At 48.3% G+C, this 17182-nt stretch overlaps 5 protein-coding genes across 5 annotated transcripts in view; 3 read left to right on the top strand and 2 right to left on the bottom strand.

Moving 5' to 3' along the window:
• Positions 1–1236, bottom strand: part of LY89DRAFT_716658 (uncharacterized protein) — a 3341-nt gene extending 2105 nt beyond the window's left edge. The window contains exons 1-3 of the mRNA XM_018218282.1: positions 1043–1236; positions 500–994; positions 24–447 (exon numbers count right to left, since the gene is read on the bottom strand). Coding sequence (XP_018073398.1) covers positions 24–447; positions 500–994; positions 1043–1121 — 998 coding nt within the window. The 5' untranslated portion in view covers positions 1122–1236. The remainder of the gene's footprint in view (positions 1–23; positions 448–499; positions 995–1042) is intronic.
• Positions 1237–2637: 1401 nt separating this feature from the next.
• On the top strand, positions 2638–4751 carry LY89DRAFT_475226 (acid protease). The gene is made up of 3 exons (XM_018207803.1): positions 2638–2809; positions 2857–3350; positions 3399–4751. Exons 1-3 carry the CDS (start codon positions 2745–2747, stop codon positions 4619–4621), a joined length of 1782 nt encoding a protein of 593 aa, XP_018073397.1. The 5' UTR covers positions 2638–2744; the 3' UTR covers positions 4622–4751.
• Positions 4752–5013: 262 nt separating this feature from the next.
• LY89DRAFT_475246 (uncharacterized protein) lies at positions 5014–5845 on the top strand. The gene is made up of 3 exons (XM_018207804.1): positions 5014–5088; positions 5151–5575; positions 5622–5845. The coding sequence occupies exons 2-3, from the start codon at positions 5157–5159 to the stop codon at positions 5713–5715; spliced, it is 513 nt and encodes a 170-aa protein (XP_018073396.1). The 5' UTR covers positions 5014–5088; positions 5151–5156; the 3' UTR covers positions 5716–5845.
• A 1898-nt stretch (positions 5846–7743) lies between these two features.
• LY89DRAFT_773108 (putative Bud site selection protein BUD4) lies at positions 7744–12694 on the bottom strand (the record flags this gene model as incomplete). Its single annotated transcript, XM_018221924.1, has 5 exons — positions 7744–8579; positions 8631–9364; positions 9414–12381; positions 12442–12582; positions 12668–12694. 5 exons carry the CDS (start codon positions 12692–12694, stop codon positions 8124–8126), a joined length of 4326 nt encoding a protein of 1441 aa, XP_018073395.1. The 3' UTR covers positions 7744–8123.
• Positions 12695–15093: 2399 nt separating this feature from the next.
• LY89DRAFT_562687 (uncharacterized protein) lies at positions 15094–16777 on the top strand (the record flags this gene model as incomplete). The annotated part of the gene is made up of 3 exons (XM_018208482.1): positions 15094–15948; positions 16001–16287; positions 16336–16777. Coding segments are annotated over 3 exons (1584 nt in total), but the record flags the coding sequence as incomplete, so codon positions are not given.
• Between the last annotated feature and the right edge of the window lie 405 nt (positions 16778–17182).

Genomic DNA, 17182 nt, shown 5'->3' with positions numbered 1-17182 from the left:
TTCTACAGCCTGAACGCACGGACTTTTGTCCCCATGTTCGTAACGTGACGACCCCAGAACTTGAAGAAGGAGACTCGGTTCCACCGGGGGGATTTCCGGTTGTGGTGTCAGATCCTAAGCCCGGAGAAGAATTTGTTTCTCCTGGTCCAGTGCTAGAAGCTGGAAGCACCGAAGAGGCTTCAGTTGACGAAATACCTCCGAGGTTACCAGTCATAGTAGTGGTTGTAATGGCGCTAGCAGTGAGTTCGGTGACAGGTATATGCGCAGTCGGGATCCCGTCACCAAATCCCATTGTGCAATTTCCGATTTCTGAGTAGGTGTCATCGCTGTTATTTGGAGGGATGTGATCTTCCACCCAGTATTTCACGCCTATGGGAATCCCTGCCTTGAAGATCTCTCCTGTATTATTCTGCCAATACGATGTATCGTTGTCGGCCTGGAAGTATCCTGCGGAAAATCAACACTTGAGCTACGATAGAATACCTCAAGAAAGACGTACCTGAAGGGTATACCTGTAAACCATCGCCTACACCGTCGAAAGAAGGAGTCGGGCAAGCATAGCCGGAGCCAGTAGTGGTTGGTGCTTCCGTGTAGTACGTCACCTCACTGAAAACCCATACAGGAGTGGGAGAAGTGTAAACAACACCGTAGGGGTCAGTGAACTCAGTACCAGTTATTAGCGTAGTATCTGCTTCGTAGCCAGCTAAATCATCGCCAATGATATTGGTAGGTACGCCGCTGATTGTAATGGTTCCAAAGTTGTTGAACACCCCAGTTGGAAGTGACTGTGTATTGTTGGCCTTGATTGTTTTATAGCTCGTCACTGCTGTGTTGTCATATTGATATACGATGGTGGATATTGTCGCTACTGTGACCTCGACACTGCTTGTCCACCACAAAACGAGACCTACGCCAAAAGAGTCTAAGTAGCAGCATGTTGGCATAATTGGATACAAATCGCTTGTGGTTGTTGCATTCAGACTTCCTAGAGTAGCTTGGCTTTTTTAACGAAGTATCTCTTAAATATCACTAAGAGACTCACCTCGAGGGAAATGCTGTCTGGCGCATGATGCTCCGCTGATCAGAAATACGAACTTCCCAAGACTACTTCGCAGCAACATAATGAAGGAATAATAACCAAGATATCACGATGCAGAAAACGACAGACTGTGTGTTGGTAGATAATGTACAAACATGTCCCTCTGGGACCAGGCTACATATGAGTCTCGGGGTACATGATGCATCGTAAGTAGCCTTGTACTATGCGGGGGGTAGTCTATGGCGCAGCTTGGGTGGCACAAGTATAGCACATGGGATCAAAATCAATGGCCACAACGGGACTGGACTTCTTCTGCGATTCATTCCCTGTCAGCTTACAATCAGCAAACGACTGCAAGGTCCCGCCCTGACGGTTTTTGTGATATGACCAAAAGTTCTAGGCGACTCGAAGCTCTAATTTCGAAATGTAATGTGAGTCCCACTGCTCGTGCTTGATATCCAACGCTCTATTGCTCACCGTCGGCTGGTTCTTGCACGGGTTGTGGAGAAAATCTCTCGCAATTTTTCCTTGTGTACAGCACTGGTAACGGTTTACTGGTTGAAAGAGAGTGGCGCGATTTGACCGAGACCGAGGCGCGGGATTTCAGATGCATGGTACACTGTGTAAGCGCGACTTCCAGTTTTAGAATCCTTTCGGCAGCTTGCCCGAGAGCGGAAGCATTGCCATTCGAATAGATGATGACAACGCACAATGCGTAGATTGCGGCTGAAGATGTTCCCTGCACGCGTTCGACGTGCGGATAACTCGGAGTTGCATCAAGAAAACAAAACATGGCAGAAAATAAAACAATAACACTTCTATAGATGCAAGATACTTATCTCGCATACAAGACATCTTTCTTGTTCAGTGGCTAAGGCTTCCGAGCCATGATAGTTGAACGTGGAGGCAGATGGCTTCGTCTGAAGAAGCTTGTCCTGCCATCGCCAAGCGATGAACTAACTTGATTAGGCTAGCCCTTTATGCTCGTCTACAGTAAGCTTAATTTGCACTGGATTTCCCGAGTCCAGAGATCCCCCTGAACGTCTCGCTCTCTTCTCTCAGGAATCGATGAGAATGTCAATGTCATCTCTCATCTCCTCCACATCATCAGCAAATCAATCTTGCAGCTTCTTTCGCATGATAACTTAGTTTATCATGCACTTACGTACGGCCTCCAGCGCCGAGAACATCGAATTTACAATGACCTACAAGGTCCACTGCAGTCCTGCCCTTATCTGTAATGTCAGCCTTTGGCGCTTCTTCAATCTGTCAGGTCCGTCTGGCCGAATCAACGCATCTCGCCCCTGCATCTAAACTGCTCACATTATCCTAGATGGGTTCCGTGCCCGAACGTTACATTCACGAGGGTACCACTTCACAGAGGCACAGCAGCCGCAACATGCAAGTGCAGAGTGGCGAGGCAGATGCCGATGAACTTCCAGGTCTTGATTGGACCCTGATCGATATCCTCCAGGGTAAGATGCTTCCATGCTTGATTCTTCTCAGCCTTGCAAATGTCCCTGCATGCCCGAGAATGAACGGCGATTCAAGCGTGTCGACACTGTGGACCCCGCGGCGTCCGTGGCTGGCTCTTCTTGCATCCTTCTGTTCCACAGTGTAACATTTCCTCTCGAGTCATTCAAGATATCCAAGGTGGAATGCTTCCGTTATTCTCCTCTGATCATCTTTCAATCTGTATGATAGAATGAGCTCTACGGTCTTGGCTTTGTCTACCCCAACGCCGATCTCTGTCTCAACAAGCCAGGCATGGTAAGCTTTCACTACTTCTCTCATATCGAGAGTACTGATGATCCCAGGGACAATGACGGAGCTGGGCTTTGGTCAACCTTCGTTGTCCAGGTGGGAACGCCTGCTCAAGACTCAAGAGTCATAGTGAGCACCGCAGGTGATGAGACCTGGGTTGTCTTGAGCCCGGGATGCCCATCTAGCTATGGAAGTAATTGCGCGTTCAATCGTGGTGGGGTCTTCAGTGTGGATAATTCGACATCGTGGGTCAACATTGCCTTATACGAACTAGACCTGGAGCTCAATCTTGGATACACGGGAAATGGCCAGTTTGGATACGACACGGTAACATTGGGATATCCCAACAGTGGCGGGACGCAGCTTTCAAAACAAATCGTCGCGGGGCTGGCAACACCAGATTTCTGGCTTGGACAATTTGGTCTCGACCCGACCCCTAGCAACTTCACGACCTTGAATGATCCGCAACCAAGTTTTTTGTGGACGTTAAGGAATCAATCGATGATCCCAAGCACTTCTTGGGGATATACTGCAGGTGCATCATATAGTAGGGTACTAGGGAAAATACCATGAAATAGAGACTGATATTTCTCAGGATACGATAAAGTTCAAGGTAGCCTTACCCTCGGGGGCTACGATACTTCTCGATTTTCTTCAAACAATGTTACCTTTGATTTCTATAACGATGTGTCCCGTAGATTCCTCGCCGACCTCAGATCCATCACATATATTCCTACTGGCGTTTCGACAGTCACGACTTCGACCACGTTAATGTCGGAGACAATTTCAATGTACATAGATTCGACTATACCATATATATACCTTCCTATCGATATTTGTGCCAAGTTCGAATCAGCATTTGGCCTGGTCTGGGATGATACCGACGAGATTTATACAGTCAACAGCACAGCACACGCATTGCTCACAAACACGAATCCAAGCATCACTTTTACACTGGCCAATACCGCTGGTCAAACTCTGGACCTTGTTCTTCCATACGCCGCCTTTGATCTCACAGCATCCTTTCCTGTTATATCGAGTGGCGCCAATTCTACTAATTACTTTCCTCTCAAACGTGCCGCGAATGATACCCAGTATACTCTTGGTAGAGCTTTTCTCCAAGAAGCATACCTGATAGCCGACTACGACCGCTCAAAATTCACTGTTGCGCCTTGTGTCTGGCCTTCGACGTTTACAGAGAACATCGTCGCCATATATCCCCCTGGAGCAAATCACAACAGTAGTAACACTACCGTCACAATCACACATGGTTCGTCGAGCAGCACTCCAATTGGAGCTATAGTCGGTGGTGTGGTAGGAGGGATTGTTCTTATACTAGCTGCTATACTCGCTTATTGGTGGTTTGTGTACAAACCTAAACACAAGAAAAGTGCCAAGCTAGAAGCTCCTTCCTCGACTACCGACGTAGAGACTGGACTGACAACAGGTGTCAATGTTCAAGATAGGCCCGAGCTGGATGCCAGTACGCAAGTAACAGAGTTATCGGCTTGGGAAGAAGCAGAAAAGAAACGGCGAGCGATGTCTGAAATAGCCGGCACGCCTCTTCTGGGGCACGAGATGGACAGCCACGCCGGTATCGGCAATGAGCTGGACAGCCCTCAGGTTTTCGAAATGCCAGCGAGAGAGCCAGTGGGCAGTGAGTTGCATACACCGCAACCGAGTCCCAGGCAAAGCCCCATATTAGGTGAGGGATTGATTAGTCCAAGAAGTCAGAGTGGTGGACGGAGTCCTTTGAGCTTGTTGAGTAGGGACAGTAGCAGAGATCCAACAAGAGAATATACTAGGAACAGACGATAAGAATAATAGTATGTTTATGATATCCAAAAGCGCAAGAACTGTCTGATTTTCGTCAGAGTAAGCTTGGTGGTGTGCGCATACTTATGTAGCTATAGATATTGTAATGTAAGTACTTAGGTACCAAAGCACATAAATATCTTCCACGTGACTGTAACATCATGCACTTGCTTGAAGGGCCAGCTTCTCTGACAGAGCTAAAGGTCCATGGGCCATACTTTATACCGATCATCCATATCTGTGCTCGTCTGCCGCCAAGATTCGAGCAGCAACTCTTTACCATAGGCAATTCCAGCTTTGCTCAATTGAGTAGCTCATGATCTCGATTCACTTTTTTTGTGGAATTTTTCCCTCAACGCACGCGTTTTGGAATCTCTTCGCGTCAACCAACCCATTTCTTCAGCCTCTTCTCAGACATCAATAAAATCACGCCCATATATGTTTTTTTTTTCAAGGAGCATTCATTCGAAGTGGAACAGCATTTTCAATTCTTCCCCAGGGACCTATGATTTTGCACAGCTAACAACCCCAGATTATAATGATCCCGATATTTTCTCAACGATCATCACATCATAACCGAATACCCTTCACGAACTCCACGCCTTGTAACTACAAAAGCCCCAATATCCCCGCAATTACCATCCCAACCCACCCCTCAGTGATCCTCCTCTCACCTCCACTGCTCTGCAGCCCTCCTGGGCCCGTTGAAGATGCACTGCTGCTGGCCGAGCTTGAGTTTGTGCTCGTAGGTCCTACGGTCGTGATCTGTGTCGTGGTCGTTGGTCCTGTGATTGTCGTTCCACCGCCGCCGGGTAAGACACAAGTGCAGGTCGGCTTGGCGCTACACGGGAAAGGTCCTTGGGTCCCAGTCCATATTGTTGTCTGGCCATGGCATTTGTTATCATATGGGCAGGTTGTCAGCGTTGTGATTGATGTCACTGTCACGGTAGAGTTTGAGTAATATGGCGTGCTGGTCGTGGAGCTTATTGTTGATGATGTACAGGAAGCATCCGTGCATGAGGACGAGGAGGACGAAGTTGAGCTGCTTGAGCTCAAGCACGAGGCATCAGTACAAGATGAGACGCTACTGGAGATAGAGCTTGACAACGAGGACGAAGACGACACCGACGTAGCACACGGAATACGGAGGACAGCCGTCGAAGTCTGGCATCCTTGATGGCAAGTCGTCTCGCAGAATGTGGTCGTGGGAAGCCCAGTGAGACAGTCGCAAGGTTGAGTGATAGTTGACACCGTGATACACTCGTCAATTGTGCATCCGCTGGGTGGGGCTGGACAGCCCGAGCCTCCAATCTGGGTGACTGTGGGACACGGTACTGGGCTGGTGGGAGGAGAGGTTATGCTGACTGAGGCACTGGTGGTAGTATCCCAGCCATGGACGACAGTCAAGAGGACTGCATGTACTAAAGCGAGGGTTGAGAAACGCATCCTGATTGAAGGTACCAATGTTTCTTTTTGGTTTGCAACGAATGTGTTGAGGAACAGTCAGACATTGAGTGGGAATGTCAATTTAAATGTTTTGTCCCCGTATAGCCTGGTGCCGGAATTCGGTCAACGGTTTGGTGATACAACATGAGATGGGCTGTGATATTTCCATTTTTCTGGAGCTGTTATGAAGTTCTCGTATTCGACTTGACGACGGCATCGATCACGAGTGCAACAGCTGATGCATGAAGTGCCTCTCAGCCAATGGTGAAGAAGAGTGTAAGCGATGTTGCATAGATACTACAGTCACCCCATCTGATGTCCAAATATGCTTAAACATAGAACATGGGGTAAAAGGTGCTCCACAAATCACGAAGAAGGAACTAGCACCCGTTCGTATCCACTGTCGCGTGGTCCAGACCGGCTCGAGAACCCAGGAATAGCTTTGTGTACCTCGGTCGGATGTTCATATCCTGAGCAAGTTGAGGTGTTCAACTTCTTCTACAGTCTATCGGAGAAGTTTAAAGTCGCATTGCAATGCACGCCTGGGCAGAGAAAAAAGGAATCTCACTCAAGCGTGATCAAGATCTTGTAATCGGAAGACGATTTTTGATTCGCTCCCTGAAACACTTAACTCTAGCCTGACAAATATATTAGATTATGTTAAGATGGGATGCACAATTCTCCTCTGATTTATCGTTGAAAGGTAGTCGCTCTTCGACGAATCAGTTACATCGCTCTTCCATCATTCAATTGCCTCAACCTGGGAGCAGAAAATTCGAATAGTTTCCTCTTTCAGAGATGAGACATGCACATCCGATTGCGAGCTTGAGTTACCCATTGAGTCGGTATCTTGCTGCTTAGCGACGTCAACACTATTTGGTATGATTTTGTTCTTCCAGATAGAGCCCAGAGCTTCAAAAATTCGGTCAAGACCTTTTCTTAACTTTCCTGGTGCAGCCTTCGCTTTCCGCCTGGCAGTACTTTTTTCTTCGCGAGCTCTTCGGTGTTGGTCTCTCTTTTCAAGCCTTTTTCTCTCTCGCTCAGCAATTCCTGCGGCTCGTTCCCGTTAGAATATCTCTTTCTGGGCCTCAGAAATTATCCAATATTGTCTCGCGATTCTTTCTGCTTCTTTCTCTGGTTCCCGCTCAGGGCCTGGAATGGCGTTGTGAACCCCACAGCATGCACAGATCTGGTGTAGGACTCTCTCTAAATCTCGCAATCAGTGTCTGTTGACTACGACAGGGCATCCACAAACCGTAGCCGGGCCTTCCATAGTTGAAATTAACCGTTACTGGGATGACCATCGTGGACTGGGTATGTTTGAAGATGGAAAAGTGTTCGTCGAGAATTTAGAGAGGTTCGTTGTGTACTCAGATGAGACGTCATAAGGTGTTACGCTAAAGCCATAACTGTATGGCACTGGGACGCTATCTTCGCTCGTAAATCCTTAGTCCGACTTTCAATACGACGTTATGGTAGCTGGTCCTGATAATCAGGATATAAGCACACCCCAAAATAACCTGCTGTGTGTTCGTATCCGTGCCGCGATGATAGCGTTCGCGACATTGTCTAGGTAGGTGCCGGAACATCGCGCCTCTCATTTTTCCTAGATAAACAAATCTAGGAGATGGCGGCAACTTCTATTTGCCTGTTCACAATGAATGACGACAGTATTCAGACGCGGTGATGTTGATAAACTTTTCATTATCTCCTTCGTCACACTGTATACAACAGCAATCCATCCCATACAAGCAACACGAATACAAAAACAGTAATTACGCCCCAACGCACCTATTGACACAGCCTGCCCCATGACGTCTCTTGTATCCTTCCCCTATAAAAACCTCCGATGTACTTGAACAAAGGAACAACATCCCTTGACTGATGTTATGCATGTAAATAAACGCCACCAGGGCAGAACGCAATCGTGACCGTGAAGTCAAATCCGTATAAAGAGTCGCACCAAGACAAGCCGAGGTAGAAGAGAAGCAAGAATAACATCGTCGATCGTAAAACATCTCGACATCATTCATCGTCAATTCGTAACGGCACATGCGCCTCAGACAACCATGCTCTTGGTTCGCTGGTGGTTTCGAGAAGTCTTTCTGGTGGTGCCTTGTTCGTTTCTTCGCTTCAAGCTTCCCTCGCGTTTGAGCACGAGATCACACCAGCCACCCTTGGCACCACTGCCCTCCTTTCCGATACACCCGTCAAGAACTTGCATCCAGCCTTCCTTATCATTCGCCGTATCAGCATAGAAGTCGATGATCTCGCCGTTATTAAAGCGAATGCGGAAACCTTCCTCGACAAACATGTAGCCTTCTTCTTCTTCAGCAAAACCGGACTTGCGGCGTTTGCCGTTCTTGCCTGTTGTCTCCTTCTGAGTTAGAGTGCGGCGATCGTCAATTAGCTTGCTAGCATTGGCAAGATTGATTGTAGCACGAGGTTGACGAGTTGACTCATGATAAGCTGTTAGTTTACTGCCTGTGAGCTTGAAGTAACGTCGACGCCAGTACTAGATCTTCATTAGCAAGATATCTCCAAGCAGATTGGTGAGGATGTTTACCGGACAGTCACCACCTTGCTGACTTAGGTGACCTTCCCAGTTGCGGGCATTTGCAGCTTCAGCCTCCTTCATCTCACGAATGCAAGAATTCATGCTCTTGGGCATGTCATCGTCTGTAGCACCTCTCGGCTTTGGGACGAATAGAAGTTGCAACTCAAGCTTTGCAACCTTGTATGGAGCTCGTCGTTGGATATTTGTATTCCCGCGCTTGCTCATGACACTTGACTTGTGGTTGGCTTCTTCAGTAGCCCATTCGTTGAAGCAAGCAACATCAACAACATAAGGTCTCCCGTAGCATCGAGCCTCATGATCCTTGAGGCAAACATAGGATCGACCAAAGCTTCCATCTTCAGCCGCTAATGGAGAAAGCAGATCCCATGCGGTTGGTTGGACGGACATCCTCTTGGCCTGCGTATCTCGCTGGTTCTGCTCTGCAACTCGCTGCTCTTCTTCTTTTTGTCTCATTTCAAGCTCCTTCCGCTTTTTCGGAGATGCAAACACGCGACTGAAAGTTGAGGGCTTCTGAGCCTTGTGAGTCTTGGTAGGCGACTCAACTACTCGCTTGGGAGGTGGCTTAACAAGTTTGGCGTTCAGTGTTAGTTGGAACTCGAGCTCATTGGGCACAACGAGCTCAAACTCTTGTCCAATGGGAGCATTTCTTCCAAGCTCAAGCCAAGCAGTAGTCACGCAATGGACGCCGTTATCGAGGGTGAGGCTGAACCAGGTTTGTTCGTCTGAAAAAGAAGTTAGTTGGTGCCCGCATCCAGAAGAAGCCAAACTCACTCTTCGGTAGAGGCATATCAAGATCTTTCACACCGATGACCTTCACGAATAATCGACCTCTCTCACCACCGTCCTCAGGGACAGGCTCTACCATAGACTCTTCAGAGACTATTCCCAATCCAGCAACGTTGCTCTCTTGACCAGGCATTGGAGGCACTGGTCCCGTTGTAGCCTTCTTTCGGGCACCAGATCTGTCACGGATGCTGTTCTTTCGCATTTGTCCATTCCAAGGTTCGACAGTCCAAGATTGAGGTCGATCTTGTTTGATTGGAGAATTACCTGCTGATCTTGTGCCGCGAAACTCTTCACCCATTCCATCGTTGCTGCTAGCAACAACAAGCTTTGTGTTTTGTCTCATGAGATAACCGCGCTGTTTACGGGGGGTCATGTTAGCATATATATTGAAATGAGAAACAGTGTCGGTGGCAGACGCTTGTCCTTTCTTGTGGAAGGAGGTGGATTGTGAAGAAGATAGGTCAAACGCAACCTTTTGGGCTTCAATGACTCGGTCAAAGTCCTGATCAAGACCGAGGCCAATGTCACTACCAATGTCCAGCGTCAAGGATCTCTTGAAGCTTGGTTGTCTCTCAACACCAGCATTCACATATTCCGGGTCTTCCAGCTCTCTGTCAGCACTTAGAGAAGGTCGGTTGCGGTGTCGCTCAGGAATTGGAGGGATATTTCGCGTTTCACCGCTAACTTGGCGTCTCATTTCTCGCATTACAATTAGATCTGAAGGTGTAGCCGAGGGTCGAGTCTTCAGCTTTGAGCCAGATGCAGATTTGATAGTTGCGACTTGTTCGGGAATGCTGGGCGAATCACGAGCCGGAGACGGTGGTGCTTGATGACGAATAACAGATTCTGGAGTTCCGACTTCGAACTCGTCCTCTTCTTCCGGCCCCCAGCCGGAGCCATCATATTCTGGCTTGTATGCTGGTACTTGACGCTCTTGAGGGGTTTCCGGACGTTGCAAGTATTCATGAGCTTGAGCCATCTTCGGAGCGTCAATTGCTGGCTGCTCATCTTTAGGAGGTGGCGATGGAGCCATGTATGATTGCAGGCTCAAACCGAAGTCGTTGTTCGACAGGAAGCCCGAAAATTCTGGCAGTGATTCTCTATTGTCCTGCTTGACGGGAGCAATGTCGGTTGCCTTGGCTTGTGGGCTCTGGGGTCGTGGAGTTGGCGGTCCATCATCCTCTGCAGCACTGCTCGACTGCATTTGGGGGCTCTGATGGGGAAGGGTAGGGTCGGAAAATTGGCTCTCCAACTCCTCAACTAGATTCTCATCATTCTCGTTGTAGTCATCCATACGTGATTCCGTGCGCTGGTACATCTCAGGGATCGAGTATACATCGACGTCCGATTCCTCGTCCTCTGGTTCCCGCTTGATAATGACGCTATCCTCGTTATCAATCATTGATTGATCTTCTGTCGAGGGAATGGGAGTGTCGGGATCAAGAGGCGTAGGACGCTCGGGGCTGGAACTCGGCATTGGAGAAGAGAAATTGTAGTCAGATTCTCTGGTGTAAGCTTCCTGGCCGTTGACTTTTCGTAAGATTGACTCTCGAGAAATTCGGGGTGGCAATTGATATGTACCCAACCCTGGAAGGTCGTCTAGAGTGTCTTCATCTTCATGAATATGAATCGGGTCACGTTCTGGAGTTTGACTGCTGCGTTCGCGAGCACCAGCACGCCTCATGCGACGCTCACGTTGTTTCTCTGCCTCCGTCTTGGGCTTCTCCTCATCTTGAATCATCATCAAGCGAAGTCTCTCCTCCAGAGTCATCTTACCACCGCTCATTCCTTGAATTTCAGACTTGCTGATAGACGCTGGGGCGGGTGGAGAGGGAAGACCTCTCTGAGTAGCGCGCTCTGCAGCTGCTGAGAGACCAGTAGAAGAAGTCGAACCACTTCGCTTGTGGTTATCCATGCCTGGTAGAGGTGGCAGAGGTCGATGCTCGCCGTTGGAGTTCAACGAGTCCGTTCGACTAGCGGTTGGTCGTCCTAGAGAAGAAGAGGGTCTAGCGTCTGGCATTGGGCTGCCTTCTGGACCTTCAAATGGGTCTTCAAATCTACCGGAGACAATGCCAGTATCGTGTGCACCGGGACTAGCATGTCGCCAATCGTCCGGTCCAACCACAGGAGTTTTGTCTGTATCTTCCAGAGATGCGTCGAAGCTGTCATCTTGCTCAATAGAGTCTCCTCGGTTGTAGCTATCTTCGTCTTCATCCTCTCCCGAATCATAACTGTTCTCTCGTGATCCCGTACCAACTGAGGACATGTCTGGTGTAGCCATCTCGTACTCATTGACCTGTGGGGGTGCTGCGTCGAATGTGACACTCTTGGCATGTCTGTGGAGAATTCTGCCAGGTGGGAGTTGACGCTCATCCCCGGAGACTTCATCAGACCAGGTTCCGTTCTCTGAGTCGAAGCTAGATTTTCCATTGAATCGTCCTGAAGCTAAAGACGACTTCGTGGGAGATATCTGGTCTTTGCTAGGGGAGTGGAGTGCGTTGGCGCTAGCCTTTAGAGGTGTTTTGTTGGGGCTGTACAGTGAACTGTATAAAGGAATGCTGCTCTTGCTATCGTTCCTCTGGTGTCCGAAACCACGACCACGCTCTGCGGATCGAAGACCATCCAGTCCAGCTCCACCATATGCATTTCCTTGTAGTTGCTTTGCCAAAGGACGCTCGATGACTGGTACTGACGCTGGATCATACTCTTGCTTTTGTTCCCTCGCAAACATATTGCTATTCTTTACTCGGGATGCCTTCTGTAGTCGTTCGATTGAAGAACGGCGCGTCGGTGATGGTGATGATTCTCTTCCGGCGAAGAGATTCTCTGTGTTGATCCGATTCGGCGTAGTGGGAGAGCGACCGTTCCAGAATAGTCGTGGCGACGAATTGCCTTCAGAAGCATTAAAGGGAGACGACTGGAATGGAGACGAGTCCTGATTAAGAACCATCTTCTGCGGTCAAAATTAGCTTTTAATTATCCGAGACTCGCCTTGTCCTGACGATCACCGTACCTTTGTGGCTTGATTGTAGCTTGGAGAGTTTCTCCTCTTCTCTGTAGGAGCAAGCTCTGAAAGCGGACGCGGAAGAGAGGAACCTGTCATCTTTGTAGGTGATGTGGATGGTGTTCCTTTTTGGATGCGCAGAGGGTGAACCTGAAGATGTTAGGCATGGTGGAAATTTGGTGTTTACCATAGTAAACAAGCCAGAGACCACCGATCATCGGTCGCGGGTGCTTACCGGTGCAGACGGGGACGAGGTCGCCATCTTTACAACTTCAACCCCTCCTGATCGCAGATCTTCAAGTATACTGTAGATGGATGCTCAATGTTCTGTCGCTCAACGAGGCAGTGGCATGGAAGGGTCAATTCAGGAATGTTGACGAACAACCGACGCGAGGCGCGTTGAATAGCGAGTGTAGAAAAAGAACCGCTGACTGAGGAGGTTCAGTATATCCTCAGAAAGCACAGCAAAGGACCAAGCGCAATGGAAGAGAAGAAGTCAGATTTGTTCCTCGATTGGTGGAGCGTGTTACTCGTTCATAACAGCGCTCGTTAAGTTGTTGTGGTTTTGGAGGTAGCAACCCGCTTCGACTGCATAGCAACGGGCCTGAAACAGTTCCGCTCAGGCTAAGCTCGATTCGACTTAGCGCGTCAAATCGTACCCACCGGCGATAATCTTGCATCCCACTTCTCCTTCCTTTCGAGCTCAGCACCAACCAGACAGGATTTTTAGCTTCGTGCACAGTCTCACGTATGGTAAGTCAGCGCTACTTGGTCCTCTCAGTACGATAATATTCAAGAATTTCGTTCGTTGCTCGGCTTTTTCAGGCTTCAATGTCCTGGCCATCGTGCGACATTCAACACCGCTCTCCTTCTACTTCTGAAGTCTCTCAACAAGCATGGGATGCAGGAATATTCTGTTCGTTAGCAGTGAAAGAATCTAGCTTCACATACATTGGTAGTTGGACCTGAAGCTAAATTAGCTCGACGGGCAGTGATCACGAGCCCGGTTGTTGATTTTTCGAGTCCTTTTGTTGTGAGCACAAATGCAAAACGACTCATGCAGATTGTGGAACTCCGAAGTATCACAGCTTCATCAACCGTATAACCACATGTTGCACGGGATTATCTTGACAGTATTGCTTGCCTGATATGTTTCCTTCCAAATCTGTTTTTGATACTACAATCCAAGTATGATTGAGCTGATTGAGCCTTTCTGTAAACGGCCGAGAACAGTCCATTGCTGGTTGTTAATGACCTCTGAGGAATCATTTGCGTTGTTCCCAGTGAAAAGTCTACTGCTGCAACAACAGCCCAGGAGTATTGATCAGGTGCGTTTTTGATATGTGCTTCTCCATTTAGTTGGATACCAAGGTATGTTTGATAATACATGCCCAGGTGGAGTCGCCTATGAGAGGCCCTGCACTAACTTCAGATGGGTCTGAAATAGATGAAGCTTGACCTTACCACTTGACAGGGATGGACAAAGAGCGACTAGGTACCTATTCATTGAACATATATCTCACGTGATCGATGGCATTCTGGCTTCCTGATGTCCTGATAGAACAACATCAACGGAGGTAGGTAGACGGAATCCATCGGGTCAAAATTGTAGAGTCATCAATTTTCACCACCATCGCTACACACCCATGCTAATGATGGGCTGAGAGCTCGGCACGCTCCGGTAGTTGTCGAAAATTCCCCGGACTGTATTTTAACCCCTCATCGAAGCTCACATCCTGGGCTGTTGTAGTTATTCCATCTAAGTCGAACTCGGAACTTCACAATGCTCCCTTTGCTTTACCTAAGGCAGGTATGGGTCTTCATATTCAAATGTTCTAGATCACATGTGAATTGATCCAGTGAGCCTCCACATGGCTCAAACATACGTTCGCTTCATCATCTCTGTGATCATAGTCCTTCAGAACTACTTGAAATAAGATCAGACTCTGCTAGTTAAGGAATCAGGCGTTTCCTGGATAAATTATCACGTGATTCGATGTCTATCAACGTCGAGCCAGGTGAGTAAAAGTTGCTGCAAGAGCGTTCATCTTTCAACCTAGACTCCCTGTGCCAAATTAGACAACGATCATACCGTTGCATGCTGTCCAAGAAAATCCCCTACCTGGCTTTTAACAGACCGATTCCCATCTCATGTAGCAAGCTTAGTAAAGGAGGGAGTGTATGTCAGCATTCCTAAGCGAAATCGCTAGAACCCGGATATCGATAGGCTATGTAGATAAAGGAATCCCGGGCACCCAAATGTGTCAGAAGAGAGCAGCTTTCATCACCCTCGCAAAAGCAAACTTGCTCGTTGCACCTGATTCTGTCCCACCAGAGCTCAACTGATCTGGGTAAATCTGACTTTGCCATACCAAGAGCTGGCCGTACCTGACCTGGACGAGCTGGAAGGTCGAATTTCACGTAAGCACATGTGGCACGCTTACCAGTATCGGTCTTGCAAATGACCCGACGACATAGATATGTGCGAGGGCACCCCCTTTGAAAACCATAGTAACGACTTCAAAGATGGACTCTTTTGGTTCTACCGCATATCAATTCTGTCTAGATCCCTCCTTCCCCGATGTGGACTTTGCAAACTTCCCAGACTTCTCCCAGCTGCTGTCAGATCCTGGCCAATTTGACAATGAGCCTCCAGCAAAGAGGACTCGAATGCGAGCGGCAAAGGCATGTCTTGCATGTCGCTCGAGGCACATGAAATGCGACTCTGTAGAACCGAAGTGCACGAGATGTCAATTGGACGCTAAGACTTGCATCTATACGAAATCTAGGAGAGGAGGGTCTCATAAACTTACCCCCTGTAAGGAGAGTCCTCGGATGCGGGATACGTCGACTGCAAGCAATGGAAGAACACCAGGGCTAGAAACAGATTTTGGATCCTTCGAGTCTTTAGCATCAGCACCTGCAACGGAAGGCCTATCGTATACAAATTTGTACGACGATGAACCCCGAAACGAACCGCAGGAACCTGACTTGATATCGCTGTACTATCGATATTTCCACTCAGGGCATCCAATAGTCCTTCCGTCTGCGCATCTTCTGTCGCGGCGGAAGACAAACCCCAGCTCACTTGAGCATCTGATTCCTGTCATGGAGTACATTGGAGCGAAGTTTGACGCGAAAATCGATTCGAGCAAGTACGAACAGATTGCAGATAAGGCGATTAGCTTAGCAAAGTTGCCTGCCAATGGATTCTCTGTCCAGACCTTGGTTTTATATGCACTGGCGAAGCATGCTGATGATTGGTACGATATTGCAGACATTTATGTCGACAGAGCTTCTAACATTGCTCTGTCAATCGGAATGGAACGAAGGGAGTTTGCCGCTCTCCATGGGGAAGGAGCTTCTGTTTTAGAAGAAAGCTGGCGCCGGACTTCGTGGACGCTCTATATGACTGATGCAGCATTTGCAGCTATAGGACATCGTCCAAAGCACAGACTTCAAAACGTGGATTTCGTGGTAGACCTGCCTTGTGAGGATTTAGAATACGAGACCGGGGTGAGCAGCTGAAATACGTTACTAGATTGTGGTGTTTCTGACGCGGGAACAGGACATTCCATCACCTCGAACTTTTGAAGAGTATGACAATCGCGAGTTTCTGGATGAGGAAGATATTATCTTCTCCTCTATGACCTATCTGATCGATGCAATCCGCATAGCTAGCTCCACGATGTCCTTTAAACACACACCTTATCTCTCTGATAGCCAAGGCATCATAGCTGCTGATGCGAAATTCGTGAATTGGTTCTTGTACCTGCCCAGATGTAAGCAAGAGGCTGTGAATGAAGATGGGACAGTTGATGAGACGATGTTTCTGGCTCTCATCACCCTCAATATGTGAGTCGCCTCATACTGCAAGACTACGATTATTGACCATATTTGTAGCGAGAAAGTGTTGCTCCATCGCCCATACTCTGCGTTGGCGTTCTCAGACATCGAGGCACGCTCGAAATGCACCCCTCCAGCAGATCAGCGGCAAAGCCGTGATATGCAACGCTCAATTCTCTTGCATACAGCTAAGGTGCTGGAAGCTACTACCTCCACTATCATGATGTTTGCTTTGCCAGCTCCCTTTATTCACCACTCTCCGTTGGCTATATGTGCACTGGCACTTGCAGTTATGGCGCAAGTCAGTGCTTGTAAACATGTATTGAGGCTTTCTGATAAGACAACGACGGATGAGAAGGCAAAATGCAGAGCAGAAGCGTATGGAATTGGCCGAGATAGAGTAAGACTCGGTCTTGGAGCTTTAAGAAGCGCCGTTCATGTCTGGGGGTTGGCAAGGAGAAGTGTGAGGGAGGTGGTTGGTGTAAGCAAGGAACTCCTGACAGGAGACTCTGCTGGCGAAAGTCCCGATTGAAGATGGAGTCTGTGATACAGTAGACCTCGAGTTGGCATGCTCTGCGTTGAAAAGGGATCATGTGTGGTCGAAATTCTTCTTTGTATTGTTGATGGGATGTTAACCTGCGGATGTCTCCGCTACAAAAGCGCAAGCACTGGATAATACCCTACCTTTATCTGCAATTTCCATTGATCCTACACGTCAATACTTCATTCTGTTAATACGCTCTCGGTCTTTGTTCTTCAGCTATTTGGTGTGTGCCTTCCCTACCTAAGTGGGTAGTCCACGCTTAAGGCTCCTTCCTCAAAAGGCTCCTTCCTTCCTTCCCCAAAACGCAAAACGCGTCATTGGGTTCTCTCAAACAGAAAACGACACCACCTCACGTCAACT

This window comes from Mollisia scopiformis (assembly GCF_001500285.1).
Source record: "Mollisia scopiformis unplaced genomic scaffold LY89scaffold_8, whole genome shotgun sequence".
NCBI lineage: Eukaryota > Fungi > Ascomycota > Leotiomycetes > Helotiales > Mollisiaceae > Mollisia > Mollisia scopiformis.
This window is presented reverse-complemented; position numbering and strand designations above follow the sequence as displayed.